This window comes from Ptychodera flava, chromosome 10 (assembly GCF_041260155.1).
Source record: "Ptychodera flava strain L36383 chromosome 10, AS_Pfla_20210202, whole genome shotgun sequence".
In the NCBI taxonomy this organism is placed as follows: domain Eukaryota; kingdom Metazoa; phylum Hemichordata; class Enteropneusta; family Ptychoderidae; genus Ptychodera; species Ptychodera flava.
This window is the reverse complement of record NC_091937.1, coordinates 762,188-786,518: the sequence shown is the minus strand read 5'-3', so window position 1 is coordinate 786,518 and position 24,331 is coordinate 762,188. Positions and strand designations below refer to the sequence as shown.

The following is a 24,331-nucleotide window of genomic DNA, read 5'->3' as shown; positions in this document are numbered from 1 at the left end:
TGTCCTAAATACTTGTGAGGTAAGACTCACAATTGAAAGTAACTTTAAATGCACAGTAGTTATCTGGCTTTGTGTACCTTGACATATCAGAATTCCATGACTGTATAAAATTATCACAAATTCTCTGCTTAAAAATACTCAAAAATGAAGATTGATCTTCTACACCTTGATTAAACCACACAAAGCCAAAACCATAAGAGAACAATAATCTTTTTACATTCAAAGCCCAACATTTATGACTATTTTCGGCTTCTTTGTTTTGATATTTATAATATTCATACACAAAGCGACTGTTGCTCATTTTTAAAATTCTGAGCCGATACTTAATAATTCACTCATATCTCTCAAACAGTGTAAAGGTATTCTACCAAGTTCACCATTGTTTGATGGTCAAGTTTGACCACCAGATTCAAATTTTAGTGGTCAATTACAAAATTTTGGTGGTCAAAAAAAAATTAGTCATTATCAGAGTGTAATGGAGGTCAGGGTCCATAGGAGTGAAAAGTGGGCTGATGTCGTGTTCTGGAACAAATCTGCTACACTGCTATACATGTTAAGTTGGTTTATGTTTTATGCCCAGTAAATCCACTTGAAAATTTTCAATATTTTCACAACAGGTCAACTTGACCGCTGCATGAGTGACTATCTGACTGGCTATATGTAAAGGACTTGCGTTACAGATATTAAATTTTGACAGTATTACAAACTGAGTAATCAAAAAATGACAATAACTGCTTATAACATGACAATTAATTATTGTATTTTTTTGACTGTTATGAAGTTTTGTAAGAGATAAACCTTGATCTGTGTCACTTGACTAAAAAAATTTGCAAGGACATGTTATGCAATGTTTGCAGACTTAATCACAATAATCATAGCAGTAAACAGTAAAACAAAGAGAAACATTGTCTATCCAAATAAAGGAACACCTCACTAGAGTAGAGTGGAGTGGGATTGAAGGACTGACATTGAACCTCAATGGAGGGACTGTGATTGAACCAACAAGGCATGTACTACATAACTGCTAAAATATCTATTTCTGAGGACAATATATTGTTTCTGGATACTCTTAGCAATAAACTGCGAGAGGCATGTAAGATTTACAGCTCTGCAGTGCAATAGTTTGTCCTCTGAAAACTTGGTGGTCAAGATGGATGGACCACCAAAATAGAATCTGGTGGTCAAAATGAGATAATTGGTGGTCATTTGGTGCATGACCACAGGGTATTTTTAACCCTGAAACCAACCTTTGTTCAAATTTCATGGGAGGTTGGCAGATACAATTTTCGAGCAAGGTTTAGTTTTCCATACACAATCAACATTTATGTCTTTGTACATCCTGTTCTATGTGACATGCCCTTCATATTTTGTAGGATAGGGGATCCTATGGCGCCAAATCCTACTCATTAATTAAGCACTTTCTGGGCTTTCCAATAGACACTTCATTTTGGTTTGATGGGGACCTTTATATGCTGCCTTATCATTTATCTCATTAATCATGTGCATATCTAATTTGCAGGTATAGGCAATAGAGCTAGAGATTTGATTTTCGGTGGATAGGCATTTCTGCCAAAATGTCCCATGACTAGGATAACCTTTGACCTTTATGATGACATTGACTTCTTTGACACACTTTGTGAGATTGCTTATGCTCCATCATTGCTGCTTGCAGTATATTTTATTCTGTTTTGATATTATATGCCCAAAGACTTGGAGCAAGTCTTGTAGCAAGTATCAGGCAAAGCCACAGCATGGCTATATTGGGGCATAGTCATTCAGAATCTTACAGTACAATTAACGTCAAATTGAGGGGGAAGGCAGACATAAGGAAAGTCAGTCACATGATATAACAAAGTTAAAAGATTTGCGTGAGTTGTAGGTTTCAGGCTGTTGAACTGATATATCCTTGAAACTTGTCATAATTTGGCTCTATTTATATGTTCATGTATTCAGAGTCACATTTGGACCTCTGTTAAGGTAGAACACACCTCGGGGACAGACATTCGGACTCTCAAACTTTTACAATTCTCTTCTGATATACCACATGTTGGGGTTCATTTTAAAGCTCTTGGTGAAAGAAAACTTTTCACCGGCAAAGTTTTTCGAAATTCGAAAATTTTTATTTTTCTCCATAGAGTTAACACAGGGATGGCGGCCATTTTGAATTTCCAATATCGGTAAATCTTGGATAATTTGTTTCTCTAGTACAAAAATTTGCACGGTGACCCCCTATTTTAATTCTTGATTTTGAAAGAGAATGATTGAAAGATCCCTTGAGGAAAGTTAGAGCAAAAGTTTAAGTCTTTCACTTTCGAGGTGTATAGTACCTTAAGCTCTTAAGTATAACATCCTTAAAATGTTGCATTAATGGCAAACTGAAATAAAAAACAAACCAACAAAGAGTGGAACTCAGCTTCTGTTTTTTACCTTCTCATGTCTATTTATAGACGGAGAACTGTAGATTTGAAAACCAGTATGCTGGTGTCAACTTCTACTTCCGTCTGTCAACTTCTACTTCCGTCTGTCAAGATCCGTTGACGTCATGCCATTGTGATGGGTCATATCATAAACTGGTGGGGGTGTTCATGGTTCAGGTTGAGATGTAGGAGAACGATTTTGAGCTGTGACAACAATCAAGGGACTTAGCGGCATAGCCACAGTGTTAAGCCTTTCTCCAAGGTTTCTAAGCTGACTACGATCTATTACAGACTACTGAGCTGACGTTACGGGTACTCACTTTGTGTTTGCTCACTCTGTGTGTGCTAATGTTTGGTACTGTGTTGCATGGATATCCCCTCATGGCCTCACGTGATATGGGCCTGTTGCATAACCTGCAGATAATCATATGCTATGCCTCTGAGTCTGAAAACGGTCATTGTGTAAGCCTGTCGGCATTTTTGTAGCATTTTTTCTCATTTAATTTTGCAAAATATCGGCGAGTACCTCAATATTTCAAGATAACTCTTTCTTCCCAATCGTTTCCTGGAGTTTCAGAGTCATATGAACGAAAATGAGTGAAAGTTTTAGACAGGAAATCGGACGTCGGCCATGTTCAATGTTTACAGTACAATCGGAAGTTTTAATATGTCGAGGAAATAACTAACAAACACCGTTCCACCGTTCATGATGCCCGCCCTCTAGAGGCAGACCTTCCTATATGAAATACCACATTTGATGCTTGTGGAAAGCTTGACCACACAAAGGAACATTTTAACTTTTAGAAAATGACAAATTGAATAAGACGGTATTCTGAAAATGTCAAATACTGAGGAAAAATGCGCAAATATTCAAAATAAACAGGTTAACTGACTGGTCAGCCATAAAAAACAATGAAAATGTTTATGATCAAAAGTTTTTGAGATGTGCACATTTTAAAAAATACAGAAATTATAAACATTATAAATATAAGACCAAACTATTTTTTCAGGGATGGGACAGGTTGGAAATGAGGGGTGAGAGACAAAGGCACTCCTATTGCTGCATGTGGATGCAGCCACACCATTCCATTGACAGCATACTTATTCACTGTGTTGTGTTCAAGTTCCATATTGTACTGACTGTCATATAAGGATAACATAAGCAAATCAAATCAAATCAAATTAGAAAAGGATCAATGCTGTTGTGTGGATTTTGCTGAACATGGCTGATTTTAATATTTCGCCCTATATATTTGGTATCCGGAAAGGGCATATTTTGATGTAAAGTCAAAATTAACACTACATTGCTGACAATATATGTTACCGTTTCTGCATGAACTTTTCTTTTATAAATCATACCGTACACGTCCGAGTATAAGCCCCTGGTTCAGCAACACTAAACAGCAGTAAAACTAGGGGAGGGGCTTATACTCGAGCAACCCCATGTTATCTGCCATGGACGCTTAATTAGTCCCCACGGACACCGTCCGGGGGGACTTATAGGTTTGGTCATGTCCGTGCGTCCTTCCGTGCGTGCGTCCGTCCGTCCGTTTACGCAGATATCTCAGACATGCCCAGGTCAATTTCTTTCAAACTTTGCACAAGGATAGTACCCTACCCCATACAGATGCACGTCGATTTGTTTCACAATACGATCAAAATTTGGCCGTGTTAGAGGACTTTTTAGTTTTCACCTCCATAGACTCCCATGTATAAGGCAGTCTCCATAGACTCCCATGTATAAGGCAGTCCATAGACTCCCATGTATAAGGCAGTCCATAGACTCCCATGTATAAGGCCAAGAAAAATAAAAATTTAGTTTCTCATCGTATTCATATTGCAAAAAGGATGCAGTGACACAGTTTTTAGTCCCCATGGATGAAGTCCAGGGGGCTTATAGATTGGGTCATGTCCATCCGTGAGTCCATCCGTGAGTCCATCCGTTCAGACAGATATCTCAGATATTTTGACAAAATGTCACGTGACCTTGGTGACCTTTGACCTCAAATATACATATTTGTCCATAACTCAGTAAACACAAGTGCTACACCCTTCATGTATGGTATGATGGGACACTTTATGACGCCACATATTGTACCTCATTAATTATGTGCATATCTAATTTTGAGCAAACCAATAGAGCTAGAGGTCTGATTTTTGGTATATAGGTATAACTTAGCAATACAATTTTTTTGACAAAATGTCATGTGACCTTGGTGACCTTTGACCTCAAATATACATATTTGTCCACAACTCAGTAACCACAAGTGCCAAACCTTTCATATATGGTATGATGGGACACCTTATGACGCCACATATTGTACCTCATTAATTATGTGCATATCTAATTTTGAGCGAGCCAATAGAGCTAGAGGTCTGATTTTTGGTATATAGGGATAACTTAGCAATACACTTTTTTGATAAAATGTCACATGACCTCAATGACCTTTGACCTCAAATATACATATTTGTCCATAACTCAGTAACCACAAGTGCTACACCTTTCATATATGGTATGATTGGACACCTTATGACGCCACATACTGTACCTCATCAATTATGCACATATCTAATTTTGAGCGAGCCAATAGAGCTAGAGATCTGATTTTTGGTATATAGGGATAACTTAGCAATACAATTTTTTTTTTCAAAATGTCACGTGACCTTGATGACCTTAGACCTTGATTATACATATATATGCATAACTCAGTAACCACAAGTTCTGTACGCTTCAATTTTGATAGGATATTAGACCTTAAGATTTCACATCTCGTACCTCATTTATTATGCACATATGTATTTCTTGGCTGGCCAACACAGCTAGAGGTCTGATCTTTTTTCCCGATTTAGAACCATAACTTAGACATGCCTCATGTGTTTCAAATTATGGGAACAATGACATAGACCTATGTGCCCATAGATGTGAACTTATACATTCCAGTGATACTTCTTAATGACCACATTTCCCTGCCCCATCAAGACTAATACTCCTTTTACAAGTGGGGACTATGTCATTGTCAATGACTTGTTTATGCTAATTTTATGCACGATTTTTTTCAACGCCACTCGATCTTTCTATCGCTTTCAAAATCGACTTACACATCCAAAGAAATTGATTCTACAATCTCTGAATACAGAAGTGACATTTTGGTGAAATTTCAGCGTCGAAAAAAACCCCAAACTTGAAACAAAGACGTCATGTATGCTGCTGATCAACAGTAGGCCTAGCTGCAGTACACTAGCTCGAGGTTTTGCCTGGGTATTTGGGTCTGGTTTTGCCGTCCGACCCAAATACCCAGGCAAAACCTCGAGCTACTGTACTGCAGCTACAGTAGGCCCTAATGTGAACAGCCATGCATTGCCTACAAAAAAAGGCCACTCAATATTCCAGTATCAAACTGTCTACATCTTGTAAAAACAACAACACAGCAGTGAAAACTGTAATATTCAACAGGAAAGGTCTTCACAAATGAAAGGATAATTGCTTCAAACAAAAGAAACTGCATGTTTTGAGCATGAAAACATCGTGGCCGCGAATGAAAATAAACAATGGCGGATGTAAGTGAGACTATTCTATTTAGGCGAGGGGGGTGAACAGTGTCAAAGAATCAAGATAGTACTGGGAAAACGTGTCATTTTCCTTACGATGCTGTCAAGGGAACTCCCGTTTCCCATTGTTTTAACGATGCGGCTCAGGTTCAAAGGTCAATTTTAGCAATTTTTTTTTATTTCAAATTTTGAACCACTGACACGTGGCCTTTCTTTTGGGGAAAGGTGTTGGGTCACATCGTACTGGGAAATTCCTGAAATATTACTAAAATGGCAAACTATTAGCTACACCGCGTGCCATTATTTCCCTTTTGTCTTAACGGTCGTGGATTACCGACCACGATATCTTTGATAAACACGCAGAGTTTATGTATAGGCTTGGCGGTAAAGTGCGCATGCGCTATCTTCAACGTTATGCTCAGCGTTTTGAACTCCGCATGTATCGGTACGGCAAACACGTCGAGCAGACCAAAGCCGGCGCTCGCGCTCAGTACCGTCGAAAAAGCAAGCGAGGTCCACAAAAGCGGACCTGAAAAAGACGGCAACGTGCGCAAAGGTCGATTTAAATGTAAAACAGTCCGACTTTGGCTCATACTCCCTGCAATAACCGATCAAGAATGCAGTGAAGAGTCAGATTTGGCCGAGGACGCAGACGTTGTGCTCAGTTCAACAACTATGAAAGTATTTGACACACTGCTTTTCGAAGATATTAGGGTATGCTGATTACATACCCGAGTCCAAAAATTAGCCTGAGCGAGATGAAACTTCTGTTAGTTGCGATAATTTTATTATCACTCTTGCTGTACATGCTTGGTGTTAGTATGGTGTTCTTTTATATTTTTAAACTCGAAGTTTCACCTTTCTATCGTGCAGCCTTTTCGTGTCTGCTGAGAAACCTTGAACAACACCGTACCTGACAACACGCGACATTTATGTCAAGGAGTTCCCAAGCGAGTGCAGGAGTTCATACACACATGATGCAGATTCACAAGAGCAAGTTCACCGATCTGCTAATTTTTCGAAACGAAATGCAAATATTCTTTCATTTCATGCCTTTTTTCTTTCTTTAAATATAACCCAAAAATCAAATTACGTCAAACGTGGATTGCGAGGTTCACAAATGTGATTCTTGTGTGCGTGTTGTCTAAACTAATCTTTTACCCGCAGACTCCACAGCTGCTAGCTGGACCTCAACACTGAACGTAAAACAAACCCGGCTCAACTTCTAGAAGTGCTGAAACTAGCAATTTTTAGCTACTATAGACTATAGTCTATAGAAGCTATTGGGATTGGTATCCGTCCGGCGTCAGTCTGTATGTATGTATGTATGTATGTATGTATGTCCGTTTGTGAGGCGTCCGTCCACTCAAATATCTTGAGAACCGCAGTACTAACTGATTTGATATTTGTTGTGTAGATGAAAAATGTGATTTTGAGAAACTTTTTTTTTATTTTTTGATATTGTTGAAAATAGGCAAATTAATGCCAAAAAAGGTGTTTTTGGTAAAAAATCTTCTCCTTCATAACCGCCGGTCAGACAGCTTTGTTATGTGGTATACAGGTCCCTAGGGATAACCCAACTTAGATTTGTTCAAATTGTGATGAAATATGCAAATGTGTATTTTTAAGGAATTTTTTTGTCATTTTTGGTCAAAGTTTGACTTACATTGTATGTAATTCTTGTACTGTATAAACCCTATCAATTCACCCAGAAAAAAATAATTAATATGATTTTAATAATTGAATTAATTAGGAAATCATCAAAGCCAAAATAATTTTAGTGTGGAATTATCAGAAAGTTCAACTTTTTTTGACAGTTCATAGTGAATTGAGGATTAAAACATGTAAAGGCAACTTTCTTGAATCCCAACTTTGATATATTATGAACCATCATTTATGTTATCCAAAAGAAATTGCTCATAATAGTTTGTCATGATAGGGTGGTCAAATAAATAGAGATAGAGAAAGTTCTAATTTCCATTTATGGTTGACTTGGTAAGAATAAAATAAGATTACTTTTTGAGGAAAAAAATAGAGTGGTCAACTAAAAGAGTGGTCAAAGTGATAGGGTTTTTATGGTAAAGCTGGGCTGTAAGATTCCTCATGTGCTATTTATAGCAATTATGCAATCTGTGTAAACAGTGCAATGAAAGTGTAACATGATTCCTTATAATGCTTTTGATGACCTTGAACTTCTTAAGTTAAAAACATTTGTCTCTTCAGTGTGCTTTCTCTGAGTACGTACAGTCTCAACTCATTCAACAGAACTTACTTTATAACCAGACAGATATACTGTTATTTTATGACGTAAATCTTGATTTAAGCAAGTCTTGTTTACTTTAATTAGAATGTAATTAACTCTCGTTTATTTGCTATTATAGACTAATATAGTCTGATGAAATATGCAAATCTGTATTTTTACGGAATTTTTTTCCATTTTTGGTCAGGCCATCCTGAAATGAGCTATCAAAGATATCCCTTCTTCATCAATACATGTGTCACAAAAGGTTATTCTCTACATAACACAGCAGAGCTCTGTCAATTGTTGAGTTGCTTGTTTTTTCAAAACTGCTGGTCAGACAACTGTAATATTTGGTTTACATGTCCCTAGGATGACCTTAGTGAGGTAATTTCATACAGTCAGGAAATACTTAATTTTGTATCCATGTCTATAGTAGCTTCAGGGACTTTGGCCCTATGTTTGCTATATGAGCTCAGTCATCAAAAGTTTGATTACTACCCTTTTCAGAATTAGAGCGCGAAGCCACTGCAGTGAACTGCAATAAAACTGCTTACACTAATTAGTTTCAGCTGTAGCCAGCTGGCAAAGTCGACAACATTGTATGTCCCATGCAGACAGTTTGTCTGGGGAAGTTGAAATAAAAAAGATTTGTACATGGACCAGTGCATGGTAATGTTACATTGTATCTTAATCTTGAACACAGGGTGCCAATCGTAAACTCTCATTTACAACTCGAGCCTCAGACAGAGCTAGTTTCGCCTTTGTACACGCAGACTTTTTGGTCTTTATCAAGTAGCCTTATTCAACACCAAAGTGGCCACGGCTACAGCTGAAACTAATTAGTGTAACCCAGTTTTATTGCAGTTCACTGCAGTGGCTTCGCGCTCTAATTCTGAAAAGGGTTGTAAAAGTAAAAATCTCTGAAATAATTATTTGTGCGCTGGTATTGCGCAAGTCGAGTAACTCCACTGTAGACTAGTCGATACTCTGTCGCTCGGAACACGCTGTCGATGACAGCCTGCACTGTTCTCTGCTACAGCGTGATTATTATTAGTTTGATAAAATCGGTACAAGAACACATATAAATAAAGTTTGAAAAAATTAACACGAGTCTATCTCTCCCGTTGTAACGAAGGGCGACAAGTTTGCAGTGCGGTGCAAAAGCTAAGAAATTACAACAGACATTTTATGTTGTCAAGAGTTACATGTGTTCGTCTTGAGCCTGAGGTAGGAAAACTGGCAACTGACGTCCCGTTTGCACAGTGTCGGCGCTAACATGAACTTGACAATCATTTTTCACAAAGAACATGCATAAATTGCCGATTGCGAAACAGGAAGTAGACAACTTGAGTCAAGAACAAGTGAATGCCCGACGCGATCACGCGACAACAGCACACAGGTCTCGATCGGATAGACTTTTTTACACAAGTTTCGACGTCTCAGTTCGTCTTGACTGTGAACTCTGGTAACCAGATTGTAACCGTTGAGACAACAGTATACAGTTAATCTACTAGTTAAACGTTCCAAAACTGGATTAAATCGCTAATTGCCCCTCTGTGTTTGTTGTGTAAATACCACCCACTGCTGGCACTAAGCATTTGCCAGTTCAGTGTATAATTTCTTTCTATTTTCACATGATCTGCAATCCTAAACATATTCTAAATTCCCAAAACTTACTCTAAATATTTAAACTTAGTCCTGGTGTAAGAAAATTTGCATAAAATGGTGCACGACTCGGACTTCTTGGCCACAGTGTGTGACGCATAGGTCGTTTACACAAATCGTCGATTTTCTCGGTTCCGTTTTTGGCAGTGCGTACATTATTCAAATAAGTATAAGTCGGCGGCGCCTGGACAGATTAGCCTGATTTTTCACCTGTGGACAGTGAATGAATATATCTGAAAGACCGTGTCTCAGATTTCCGATAAAAGGCCTGGAAGTGAAGATATCCTGACAAACGTGAACAAAGGCCGATAATTTATGCAAAAAACGTCAAGTTGACACTTTGAAGGCGCATTGTGCGAAAACAAAAGCGAATTTCAAAAATCCGGGACACAGTTTTTTGCCCAGTATACCCAGCCGTCGATTGCCGTAAACAGATCACCAAGGCCGATTCGAGATTTGTACTTACACTTTTTAGCTCCGCTGTCAGCGACGCGGAGCTTATCAAATAGGTTGATTTTCCGTCGTCGTCCGTCGTCATTGTCCGTCAACAATTGCCTTCTCCTCTGAAAGCGCAAGTCCAATTGCTTTGAAATTTTATACGCAGCTCACTTGGGGTTGACCTCACTTAAGTTTGTTCAAATCGTGGTGAAATTTGCATATTTGTATTTTTGGGGCATTTTTTGGTGTTTTTGGTAAAAAAATCTTCTTTTCTGGAACCGCTTGTCCGATTGCTTTGAAACTTGATATGCAGTTTACTTAGGGTGACTTCAGTCAGATTTGTTCAAATGGTGGTGAAATTTGCATATTTGTATTTTTGAGGCAATTTTTGTCATTTTTGGTAAAAAAATCTTTAAAAATCTTCTTCTTCAAAACTACCAGTTGGATAGCTTTGATATTTGGTACATATGTCCCTAGGGATAATCTATTTGAGATTTGTTCAAATTGTGCAGAAATATGCAAATTTGCATTTTTAAGGCAATTTTTGCCAATTTTGGTCAAAAAATGTATTTCTCTTAAAGTACTGGTCTGATAGTTTTGAAATTTGGTATACAGGTTTCTATAGAGAAACTAAGTAATATATATGGAATTTCTGATGAAATCTGTAATTTTGTATTTTGGGGGCAATTTTTGCAATATTTGGTCAAAAAATGTGTATTTCCAAAACTACTCATCTGATAGCTTTGAAATTTGGTACATAGGTTTCTATAGATGTACTAAATAATATTTATTGAAATTATGATGAAATCTGCAATTTTGAATTTTTGGGTCAATCTTTTCCATTTTTGGTTAAAAAATGTGTTTCTCAAAATATACTGTTTTTGTGTCTTGTAAGCCCTTGGGGCTGGGTGAGGCAACCAACACATGACACTTTAATAAATAGATATAACATAGCATAACATAACTGCTCTAACAGCTTTGAAATTTGGTATACAGGTTTCTATAGATGAACTAAATTTGATCTTTTGAAATTATGATGAAATCTGCAAATTTTATTTTTGGGGGCAATTGTTGCCATTTTTGGTCAGTAAATTTTATTCTCCAAAAGACTACTCATCAGATAGCTTTAGTTGACATGTTCTTAGGGATGATCCGATGTGATATATTCAAAGTATGATGAAATCTTCGATTGTGTATTTTTGCAGCTATTTTAGCTACTTTTTTCTGGCCACTGCATTGAGCTATCAAAGATTTCCACCTTCTTCATCAACATGTGTCAAAAATAGTTATTCTCTACATAAACACAGCGGAGCTATATCGGCCGCTAGGTCGCTTGTTTGAGTAAAAAAACTGAAAAACATGTTTTTGAGTAAAACAGCCGTATGCGCACTGTTTTCGAAAAACTAACAAATCACTTAGCCTGATTTTTCACCTGTGGACAGTGAATGAATATATCTGAAAGACTGTGTCTCAGATTTCAGATAAAAGGCCTGGAAGTGAAGATATCCTGACAAACGTGAACAAAGGCCGATAATTTATGCAAAAAACGTCAAGTTGACACTTTGAAGGCGCATTGTGCGAAAACAAAAGCGAATTTCAAAAATCCGGGACATAGTTTTTTGCCCAGTATACCCAGCCGTCGATTGCCGTAAACAGATCACCAAGGCCGATTCGAGATTTGTACTTACACTTTTTTGAGTAAAAAAACTGAAAAACATGTTTTTGAGTAAAACAGCCGTATGCGCACTGTTTTCAAAAAACTAGCAAATTTTCTGAATTCTTCGGTGACCGAGCAGATAAAAAAAGTACCACATGTCGGGTGTGTGACCACTTCTTCTTCTATGTGAAAAAGAGGATTGAAAATAAGTGACAATGAACCTGAGTCGCTACCTTAACATCTGTTAATAGTTTCTTTATTATATGAAGGTAATTTTACCAAGTTAAATGACCAAATATACTCTCCTAACTGTTCTGCATTTGAGTTACACTAGGGTAGGGGCTTATACATGGATGTAATGCATTTTCTAAAATCCTCTGAAATCAGTAGGGGGGCTTATACAGGAACAGGGGCTTATACTCGGACGAGTACGGTAGTATATTAGTACTTCAAACAGATTAACAGTTATCGTGATGTCAACCCATAATTTTACTTCACAAGACTGTAATCTGCCAAATTTTTTTATTTTTCAGTCATTTTATAAATTTTGCACTGCACAAGATGATTGAACAAATTGCAATGTTTGAATTTGTAAACTCAAAGAATAAAAATCCTTTGGTCACAGATTAAATTATTTTTTATTATATGTAAAAGTACAAAGGCTTTGTTGTCTGTCAATACCATTATCCTTAGTACCCGCCATTGACAGTATTTTGTTAGAAATGGATGCAGTGTAAATCAAGACACTCATATATTCTGCAACAAATGAAAATGCAATCTCATATTGCTGCTCTTTGATAAATATCAAGGAAGAATGAAACAAATATAATAATATTTAGATTTTTAAGCTCATATTTGGTTTTATATATAAATATCAAAAAGAGCTTATATGATGAGTCGGTGGCGTCTGTATGTCTGTATGTATGTATGTGGGTATGTATCTGCGGATGTATGTCCGTCACACACAAAGGCTCCCATACCGCCAAAGCTACCGTCTCAGTATTTGGTGTACAGGTAGATGCAGGGGTTGAGATGTGAATTTCTTCAAATGAACACGTCAGTGTCAAAAATGTGCAAATGAGGTAAGAAAAAGGGAAATCCTGCAAATATGCAGGAGTGGTTGTAACTGAATCAGCCCACACATCTGAATAAGAGGATTTTGACCTTTAACCTATTTGTATGCAGGGTACCTATTATGTTTGGGAGTGGTAGCAGTAACTGAAACAGCTAATTGGTCATTTCCTGTCATTGTTTATGAACTGTGACATATTAACAGACCTGCTGAAACCATGGATGTCTATTTTTGTACATCCATGGTTGAAAGATTCTCTGCTATGCATGTTGCTAAAGTTGACCTTCAGTACCTTAAGTTTCAGACCTTATTTACTTTTGTCATTCTTGTTTTTCTGGTTTAAATATTTCTTGTTGTTTTTCTGGTTGTACTGTGCAGAAATTGTCATAACATCAATGTATAATTTTCCTGCACTGAACAGATAGAAACAACACTTATTGTTAGCTACTATAGACTATAGTCTATAGAAGCTATTGGGATGGGTATCTATCCGTCCGGCGTCAGTCTGTATGTATGTATGTATATATGTATGTACCGGTATGTATGTATGTTTGTGAGGCGTCCGTCCACTCAAATATCTTGAGAACCGCAGTACTTACTGATTTGATATTTGTTGTGTAGATGAAAAATAAGATTTTGAGAAACTATTTTTTTAAATATTTTGATATTGTTGAAAATAGGCAAATTAATGCCAAAAAAAATGTTTTTGGTAAAAAATCTTCTTCTTCATAACCCCTGGGCAGACAGCTTTGTTATTTGGTATACAGGTCCCTAAGGATAACCCAACTTAGATTTGTTCAAATTGTGATGAAATATGCAAATGTGTATTTTTAAGGAATTTTTTTGTCATTTTTGGTCAAAATTTGATGTAGATTGTATGTAATTCTTGTACTGTATAAACCCTATCAATTCACCCAGAAAAAAATAATTAATATGATTTTAAATAATTGAATTAATTAGAAAATCATCAAAGCCAAAATAATTATAGTGTGGAATTATCAGAAAGTTCAACTTTTTTTGACAGTTCATAGTGAAATGCTTACCATCTTGGAGGATTAAAACATGTAAAGCCACTTTCCTGAATCCCAACTTTGATATATTCTGAACCGTCATTTATTGTGCCCTGTATGTTATCTAAAAGAAATTGCTCATAATAGTTTGTCATGATAGGGTGGTCAAATAAATAGAGATAGAGAAAGTTCGAATTTCCATTTATGGTTGACTTGGTAAGGATAAAATAAAATTACTTTTTGAGGAAAAAAATAGAGTGGTCAATTAAAAGAGTGGTCAAAGTGATAGGGTTTTTATGGTAAAGCTGGGCTGTAAGATTCCTCATGTGCTATTTATCAGTTCGTTACCACTCTAAATTTGGAGGGTCGTTTTCGAACGACTGCGCATGCCCAGATCTCAACTCGACTACGTCACTGACTTCGAAGTCTTCGTGTTTTGATTTTGACATCGGCTAATTTCGGCCTTTGTTTTAACGCTATGCAAGGCCAAGTTAGGAAAAATTCGGTCGTGGTTAACCTCGTGACTAACCTCACTACAACATCATGGCAGCAAGAGAGCATGATAAGTCGTAATTTGCCAACTTTTCGAGCTTTCTGTTTGACGTAGTGCGATCGTGACCTCAATGTTTTCAGTATCGGCAGTGACAGGTTAAGCACTTGCAGTTCAAAAATGTCCCATTTTCGCGTACTTATGTGTTTGTGAGCAATTTCATTCAAGTTATTCAATCGATAAATATAGATGAACAAAGGATGGCAGTTTCATTGAGCTACGTTGATGGGGACGTTGGGGGACATTTTTGAAAATCGGTTACCCTTCCAAATTGTATTCGTTTAGCCTGGTCAAGCCAGCGAAATTGATGATCGCCGAACTGTGGATGGTTCAAAGACTTTGGAAGTGCAGATTTTTGATAAAGAGCTATGTTTATTGACTGAATGTTTCCAAGTTGTCTTTCCCGGGGTTGAGGCATTTATCAAACTTCATAAGATTATTTCCAAATACCCCACACTAGGGTAGTACGTGGGTAGGGGTTGACATTGACTTCGTACTTTCCACTGTCTCTTATACAGATACACTGCTGTTAGTCAAACACGTGTATGTCACACATTCAGAACCGACCTTGACACATTGGGCACGGAGTGAAATCAGTTACTTTGCACGTCGCCTTCAAGTTCAACTTAATTCGCATTCCGAAACTTCATCATTATAGTATAGTACATACAGTGATAATGCCAATGAATTGTCCCCGGGATTTACCAATGAATGGGCGCTCAGTTATGAAAACGGACGAAAATGTACGGCAAAGCGAACATTGAGGTCTAAATCAGCTTGAAATTGGTGTGTAAACAACCTATTTACCTTCGCTAAGTGATCGGTCCCGGCATTATTAGCCTACCGGGTACCAGTCAACTCGCACCTTTTCCAACCCGCCCAGAACCAACTCACCCGATTCCAACTCGCCCGATGCCAACTCGCCCGATACTATTTTGCAATTTTTATGAGTACTTGGTAAGTAAAAAAAAAATTTTATTTCTTAAAACAGCCTACAACAAATATTTCTAACATTGAGAACCATAGGTGCGGCTAGGGCTTGAAATATGTGCAAACGCGGAAAAGTTTTTATTTGCGAATTTCATGTTTTGCAAATCTCTTGAAAGAATAAATTTCGTTCGTTTTTTTTACGTATAGGGAAAGTTACTGCAGTTACTGGCTCATGTCTTTAGGAACAGTAGGACCGTCTTTTACGAGTTACTGGCTCGGCATGAAAATAGCTGGCCTCTAGCTCTGCATGGCAGGGCTGTGTGTTACCGGCATTATATACGGCCTCTCGCTAGCTGGCCTCGGGCCATCGGGTTTGCGTACATGGAATCTACAACTACATCTCAAACAACGCGCAACTTGGCATCGGGCGAGTTGGAATCGGGCGAGTTGGAATTGGGCAAGTTGGTTCTGGGCGGGTTGGGAAAGGTGCGAGTTGACTGTAATTCGTTACCCGGCTGCACTGTGGCCGGTCATCGTCCATTTCCGCGTCAGATAACGTAGGCTACACGTACGTACATAGATTCCCACTGTAATCTGTTTGATGCATTCTGGGATTGAATACGCATGCGCATATCAAAGTTCACCGAGGTCATCCAATCTGCGATTGCGCAAACGACCCTCCAAATTTAGAGTGGTAACGAACTGTTTATAGTAATTATGCAATCTGTGTAAACAGTGCAATGAAAGTGTTACATGATTCCTTATAATGCTTTTGATGACCTTGAACTTCTTAAGTTTCAAACATTTGTCTCTTCAGTGTGCTTTCTCTGAGTACGTACAGTCTCAACTTATTCAACAGAACTTACAATGTTAATTTGAAAGTTAAAATGTGCTTGGTTAATAGGATGAAAATACTGATATTAAAAGATAACCAGCTCAAGATTCTTTATGACCTGACAGATATGCTGTTTTTTTATGACGTAAATCTTGATTTAAGCAAGTCTTGTTTACTTTAATTAGAATGTAATTAACTCTCGTTTATTAGCTACTATAGACTAATATAGTCTATAGAAGCTATTGGGATGGGTATCTGTCCGGCGTCCATCGTCAGTCTGTATGTATGTATGTATGTATGTCCGTTTGTGAGGCGTCCGTCCACTCAAATATCTTGAGAACTGCAGTATTTACTGATTTGATATTTGTTGTGTGGATAAAATATGATTTTGAGAAACTATTTTTATTAATTTTTTGATATTGTTGAAAATACGCAAATTAGCGCCAAAAAAGGCGTTTTTGGTAAAAAATCTTCTTCATAACCACTGGTCAGACAGCTTTGTTATTTGGTAAACAGGTCCCTTGGGATAACCCAACTTAGATTTGTTAAAATTGTGATGAAATATGCAAATCTGTATTTTTACGGGATTTTTTTCCATTTTTGGTCAGGCCATCCTGAAATGAGCTATTAAAGATATCCACCTTCTTCATCAATACATGTGTCACAAAAGATTATTCTCTACATAACACAGCAGAGCTCTGTCAACTGTTGAGTCGCTTGTTTTTTCAAAACCGCTGGTCAGACAGCTTTAATATTTGGTTTACAAGTCCCTAGGATGACCTTAGTGAGATAATTTCATACAGTCAGGAAATACTTAATTTTGTATCCATGTCTATAGTAGCTTCAGGGACTTTGACCCTATGTTTGATCTTTGGTATGTACCAATTCTGATCAAATTTGAGTGACACCGTATAATTGCGGTATTTTTGTTTATTTTCAGAGATATCAAGGGGAAAACCGGTGATTGGTTCTATGAAAAAGTTCCACAAGTAAATAAAATCAAACTATTTGGAAGTGAGGTAATACAAACTTCAATAAACAAGAATTCTTTAGCTCAAGGTAAGACGCTGAGATCTAAGGATGAAACATTGTCTCCCATCGCTCCCAACTGACTTTATCCAAACATCATCAGTGTGAGAGCAGTAATGACATATTATTAGCTCATATTTGGTATGGTGTATAAATACCAAAAAGAGCTTATATGGTGAATCGGTGGCGTCTGTATGTATGTTTGGATGTATGTATGTATGTATGTATGTATGTATGTATGTATGTGCGGATGTATGTCCGTCACACGCAAAGGCTCCCAAACTGCCACACCTACCATCTCAGTATTTGGTGTAAAGGTAGCCCCAGGGGTTGAGATATGATGTTGTTCAAATGAACATGTCAGTGTCAAAAAATATTCAAATGAGGTAAGAAAAGGGGAAATCCTGCAAATGTGCAGGAGTGGTGGCATGTCAATGACTGAAACAGGCTACTCCACTGACCTTGAGTCATTTCCTGCCATTGTTTATGAACTGTTACATATTAAGAGACCTGCTCAAACTAAGAGGAACTAGCTGTGTTTAAACATTCCTCTGCTACGCATGTTGCTAAAGTTGACCTCAGTACCTAAAGTTTCAGACCTTATTTACTTTTGTCAATGTCATTCTTGTTTTTCTGGTTTAAATATTTCTTGTTGTTTTTCTGGTTGTACTGTGCAGAAATCATTGTCATAACATCAATGTAGAATTTTCCTGCACTGAACAGACAGAATCAACATTATTGTTGATCTTTGGTACCCATACTGGTATGTACCAATTCTGATCAAATGTGAGCAACACCATATCTTTGCAGTATTTTATTAATATTATTTTCTATCTTACATGAAAAGTGGTGCAAATATGAATAGTCTATACATTTGCAATGAATGACTTGGAATACATTCACAGTTGGTTTATTGGTGTGTCAACATTACCATATATTTGTGCTTTTGAGTGTGATTGATCTGTTGTCAGTCTTTGGACTGAGGGCAAAAAATAGGTGTGTCTATTATCACTCATCATGTATTCAAAATGGCTGACTCTCTACTCCACACTGTGTTGTGTGTTATTAGTCCGCACCGGACGGGGACTTGTGGATTGAGTGACATGTGCCGTACATCCGTGCGTCCATGTGTCAACGGAGATATCTCAGACATGCATGGACTGATTTCTTTGAAACTTGATACAAGGGTAATACACTATGGCGGACATATGTACGCCAAATTGTTTTGGGATACAATCCAATATGGCCAGCAGACGGCCATTTTGTTTCATGTCGCTGGGCATTATGCAGGTTTCATTCAAAGTTTGCACAAGGACAATACACCATGACTCAAATGTGCGCTTAAAATAATTTGTCGATACAATCAAATATGGCTGTTTGGTTGCCATTTAGATCTTATTTTGGCATGTCCAGAGCTGTAACTCAAACATTCCTGCACTAATTTCTGTCAATCTTTACACAAAGGTAATACACACTTGTATGCATATGCCTCTTGATTTTTGTTGAGAAGATTTACCAATTTCTCGTTATTCAATGTGAAAATTTCTTGATCGAAAAACGAATGTGAATCCAATGCGTACCGTTATGCAATGCAATTTTCTGATTTCCATTCTATGCACAAATCTGAATCAGTGGCAATGCAAAATTGAAAGCAGAGGTGAAGGGCTACATTCGCTTCTGCACCCGTAAATTAAAATCACATTTGGCGAACTTTTATTTTGGACCTTTAAAGTTATGGCAAACTGATCAGTATAAACTCTGTAGCGTTGTGGTTGGGACCTCGTATTGCCATTTTGAACCCAGTGATTTCATCTGGCACTATCTAAGCATGTCTCGTGGGATTAACCCTGAAAGTTTGCCATTTGTAACGCAAATGCATGGATAATCACAATTTTTCTCAAATTATTTCATTAAAAAATAGAAGTAATGATTTTGATGATATTAGTTGAAAATTCTGAGAAGAGGACAGTGAAAATCGGATCAAGCAAACAGTTTATTGGAAAGGTCTATGAGAGGGTATTACGTCACTGGGCAGTCATGTACTCAACCCGAAAGTCCAAACACCGATGAGGATGCGAAAAATCTGTGTTGTTCAACTTCCGCAAAAAAATGGCGAAAAAAAAAGTTCAATTTCTTCTTTCAAAGCATACTTGGCTAATTAGGGATGCAGATCAACAAGTCTGAAGTCCATGTGAATGATGGAAGATATATTTTGGACCATGCATGCTGTGATATATAGCCTATCTCTGAAAATGGCATGCTGTGTGTAAGCCTGAGGGCGATTTGTTGGGTTTTTTCTTGTATAATTCGGCAAATTATCAGCAAGTACCTCAATACTTGGAGGTAACCCTTTCGTAATCGTTTCCTGGAGTTTCAAAGTCATGAAAATAAGTGAAAACTTTCGATGGAAAAATCGAACATCGGCGTGAGTGGCGGCCATGTGTAAACTTACCATTAGCCTACTAGTGTTGAGCCTACATGTATATGTACACAGCGTTCCAGCGAGGTATGATATGTATTGCTTTTCAGTCTATCCATGCCAATAAGAACTTCACCCAGATTGGTTTAAAATACGTGGGGAACTCTGATTCTGAACTCATTTTAAAAACAATCATCAGGTTAAATCCATTATGTGAGTTTCTGAACATACAAATTTTCATATCCCATATCAAGGTTCTTCTTACGTTGCATACCCACATAGTCAAATAACTTTTAGGATGTTGGTTTCTATTTGCAAATATGGTCAACATTATTGATAAATAAATTATCATTTTTAGCGACGAAGTTACGTAACTGAGGATACTTATAGGGTTGGGAGAGGCAAAATTGATGTCATTTCCGTCAACAACTTCCGTAAAACTATTTTGTCACACCACGTGATCACAACTTCCGTAAAACTATTTTGTCACACCACGTGATCAGTGTTATTTAAGGACTACCGTATAGCATACCTCCATGGCATACCATTCACGTTGCACACTCACTATCAGCGAAAATACCAGATCGTGTTGAATTGACATTATAATTGAACTTTAGAGCGTACGTGTGAGTGTATTGGCTTACATGAAAATGCGATAGACAATGATGCATTTACGTTAGAACGTCCATGCTCGATCATATTGTTTTTGTTCTGTCAGTGTAAATTACGAGATTGGTGGATGTTGACGGACATCTTGCGTGCGTTTGGTCCTGACATGCATGTCGTTTCGATCTCCTTTTTACTGTGCAGGGGAGAATGAATTACGTTCCTCATGGGTTTCAAATATGTCAAAAAAATACGAAGTTTTGAGTGGATTTACGATTTCGTTTGTAAAATTACGAGCGAAAATTTCAGCTTCCCATTTCATCGGCGCGACCTACTACCTCCATGATCACATGTTACCACACGAACATGAAAGGCCGACCTCTGAAACACTCAGTGTGTAAGCGTGTGGAAATTTGCGTAGTGTTTTTTCTCATTTAATTTAGCAAATTATCAGCAAAAACCTCAATAATTCAAGGTAACCCTTTCTTCTCAATCGCTTCCTGGAGTTTCAAAGTCATACCAAAGAAAATGAGTGAAAAATTTCGATGCAAAAATCGTGCATCGGCGAGAGTAATATGCGTAAGCTTAAAGAGACTGAGAGTATTCATAGAGAAATAGCCCATGATTCGAGCTTGGTTTTTCTTGTTTTTCGTTTGATTTTTGGCCAAATAGTCGCTTTTTAGCGGGTTTTGAAATTTTTAAAGCATCTAAAAATATTAAAATGACTTTTCATTAACAAACGAAATAAAAAGTAAGAAATTCAATTATTTATCTACAAAATAAAAATATTTTGGCAGGCTGAATCATGCAGCTAAAAAGTGAACAATCAATGTTTTGGACGAGTACATACGTGTGAGTGATTTTTCGCGGGGATTCCCCGACCGTTCATTGCTGTGGCGCTCGAATACGCAGTCAGTTTCTGTGAAACGGGATGAAATTTTCTTTCAGGCGAGGCGTTTCAAGTTACTCTTGAGAAAAGTTACTTATTTATCAGTTGTTGTTTTACTGTTTCATGACACATGTTTCTGATTCAATCACTTGTTGACCTGAAAAACAACGATATTTAGTACTCTTTTTAAACAGACTTTTAGTAAGTAGCCGCGATACAGCTGTCAAAATACTATCGTTTTCAAAGTACATTTTGAGTGAACTTTGTAAATGAACATTCTGAACCATCGTGTAATGTTATGCTTGGAATTTTGTTGCTTTTGAGGTTTATTCGTGGTTTTTTGTTTCTTTTCATCATCAAACATTGACAAGTAAGCTTGTAAAACTAGCCTTAAATCACTTAAATTAGAATTATGTGTTACTTTCTGGTTTTGTAACATGTAAAGAAATAAGTTGATTTCTTTTGATCCTTTCCACTTATTGGTATTTTTTCCTGGTTTAAAGTTACTAATATCCTTAACCTTTAGTCTCTACAATCTTAGAAAAAATGAAACGATTGATTTAATAAAAGAAACTTATTGTGACACAGTTCAGTCATTTTCATAACTCTGGATCAAAATTCAGTGTGCTATATCTGCAATTGAAGAATTACTTCACATAGAATAATTTGTAAATGTAAATCAGTGCTGTTTATCTTGTGTGTATATACCATAAGTATGTCCGGTTCTGAGATGAGCTTTTTTGGCATACAAAAGGAATTTGTTGATAACTGACAATTTAATTAATACAATCAATTTTGAAATTTACTCAAAACTTTTGAGACTGAATTTGAAACTTTACTGAGAATTATCGGTAGCCAGAGGGGAAACAGACATACCAGTGTGATGGGCGGACCAGAAAGTCCATGGAAATCAAGCAGGTTGTTCTTACATGAACATTGCTGTTTGGTGTGTTGATTTGTAACACACTATGCTAACATGTTTCAACACCCAAGGAAACATTTGTAACTTTATAGTCAATGCGACATATTAATAAAATTATTTTAATTTTGTATCGGAATATCACAAAACAATGTTGTGATCATCGCAGTCCAGCTAGCTGTTATGAGTAAGCATGTGTACTTGGCTGGACCGATCAAGTTTCTGCAAAAAATCATTTCACCATCAATGACAAGCTAAAGTGATGTCTTTAATAAATGTGTCCATTCAATATCCAAAGAAAATCAAGGCTATCAATGACACAAAGAAAGTTTGTTTAGAATTATATTTTCGTTTTAAACTACAGTTCTTTGATGCAGTGTGGTCGTCTGGAAATCCATCATCACGGCAGATATAGTGCATGCAATACACAGTCCACACTGTCCAATCATGCGTGCTTGTTTTCCTGTTATAATTCAATTGGGTCAGAATTTTGTAGCAAAGAACATACAAAATCTTGCAGATAAATCAATTTGGATGATCTATGTTGATCTATGCAAATTCAAAGCTTGGTGGACACGTGAAAATTATGTTTTTTGCCTTCATGTACAAGATGGCATGTTTAGCAAGCTGGACGCTCACTGCTAAAAAAACAATAGGTTTTATTACAGTTTCACATTTCAACCCTTTCTTTGCATCTTTCTCAGCAACATTCCCCAAACCCCTCTCCTTGCATCCCTCCCGCTAAATGCACTGAGGAGCACAGTGTCATATCATTGACGCTATTTTTACCTCCCCAGTGGTATTTATTTATTTGTTGCAACCCTTTTAAAGCAGGGGCTCACTAAAAACAATAGGAGCAGCAAATTACACAGGGCACTGGAAATGAAAATAAAAAGTCGTTCGGAGCAGCTATTCCAAACTGCAATTTGTGATCTTCTACTATAATAAAAACAAGTGATTAATATGTGGAATGCTTAGATGGTGATGTATAACAGAATGGATTCTTGTAGATGTTGATTAAAAATTAGAAAAAATTTAATTTTTCTTAAGCTGCAATATTTCTATTGTTGAGAGAGTTATTACTTTGTTATTTGGTACATATATTGGGAGGGACAATGTATGTGATATTTTTGTTGAAAAGCATAAAATTGGTAATATGTATTTTTGAGGTTTTTCAATTTTTGGTCTAAAGTATTGTGTTCAGGAATTACATATCAGGTAGCAGGTATCAACTTTGGATTTTTAAGTTCAAAATATTGATGAAATTCGGCTAAGTAAATATGAGTGAATTAGAAGACAGAAGTTTGTTCTTGTTACATGTAATATTAACCAGTGCAACTGACACACTATTTTACAAAAAAATTATCATGGAAATATCTATTTGTTGTGTTTAACCCTTTTCCTGCTAGACAGTATCACTTTCATATCAGCCAAGTGGTTCGATACATAGCAGCCGCCACTTGGTATGTGTCTGCATACCACCCGGTGGCCGCTATGAATCAACCAAACGTAACCATGCTGGTCACCTATGCGAATTCTGGTGGAATCAGCAAACTTTGTTTTTAGTATATTCCCCAAGTCAGTAAGACTCAGCTTTCTTTCATGGGACATGACTGATCATGGACACAAGGGGTACTGTGGCATACAGCAGCGTCAGCATAAATCATACTCCATAGAAGCTTAGTTGACAATGGCCCCAGCACCGAACGTTCGGTGTTCGGAAGCTGAATTTAGGTGGGCCACCGGAATTCAAACTTCTACTTTTTTGAGGACATGTTTTTATCGATATCTCGCGATCCGCGCGCAGTCGCCACATCAAATATCGACCGTTGGCATTAATAAATGTGTTTTAAAAATGTTACCAAGTGGGAGTACCACTTTAAGAGCTCTAACAGTGAATAAAGAAATTTATCAGTGCCATGTTAATAAATTTTCATTTGTATAATTGATGAATTTTCCCAATAAGAGTGATATGTTCAGAAATAATGCTTCAACTTTGATAAAACTTGGTACAGATGTTGATCTCACAGTGCTGAAATACAAAATTACAATTCACTGACACTTAGTGATAGTGTTTAAACGAATTGCTAATTTCATACATAAT

At 37.1% G+C, this 24,331-nt stretch overlaps 1 protein-coding gene across 7 annotated transcripts in view; it reads left to right on the top strand.

The window, feature by feature from the left end:
* LOC139141698 (synaptotagmin-like protein 4) overlaps window positions 1-24,331 on the top strand; it is a 152,750-nt gene that overhangs the window by 39,413 nt on the left and 89,006 nt on the right. For all 7 annotated transcript variants that reach the window (XM_070711294.1, XM_070711292.1, XM_070711293.1 and 4 more), the window contains one exon: window positions 17,306-17,424. In XM_070711294.1, the coding sequence (XP_070567395.1) occupies window positions 17,306-17,424 (119 nt within the window). The remainder of the gene's footprint in view (window positions 1-17,305; window positions 17,425-24,331) is intronic.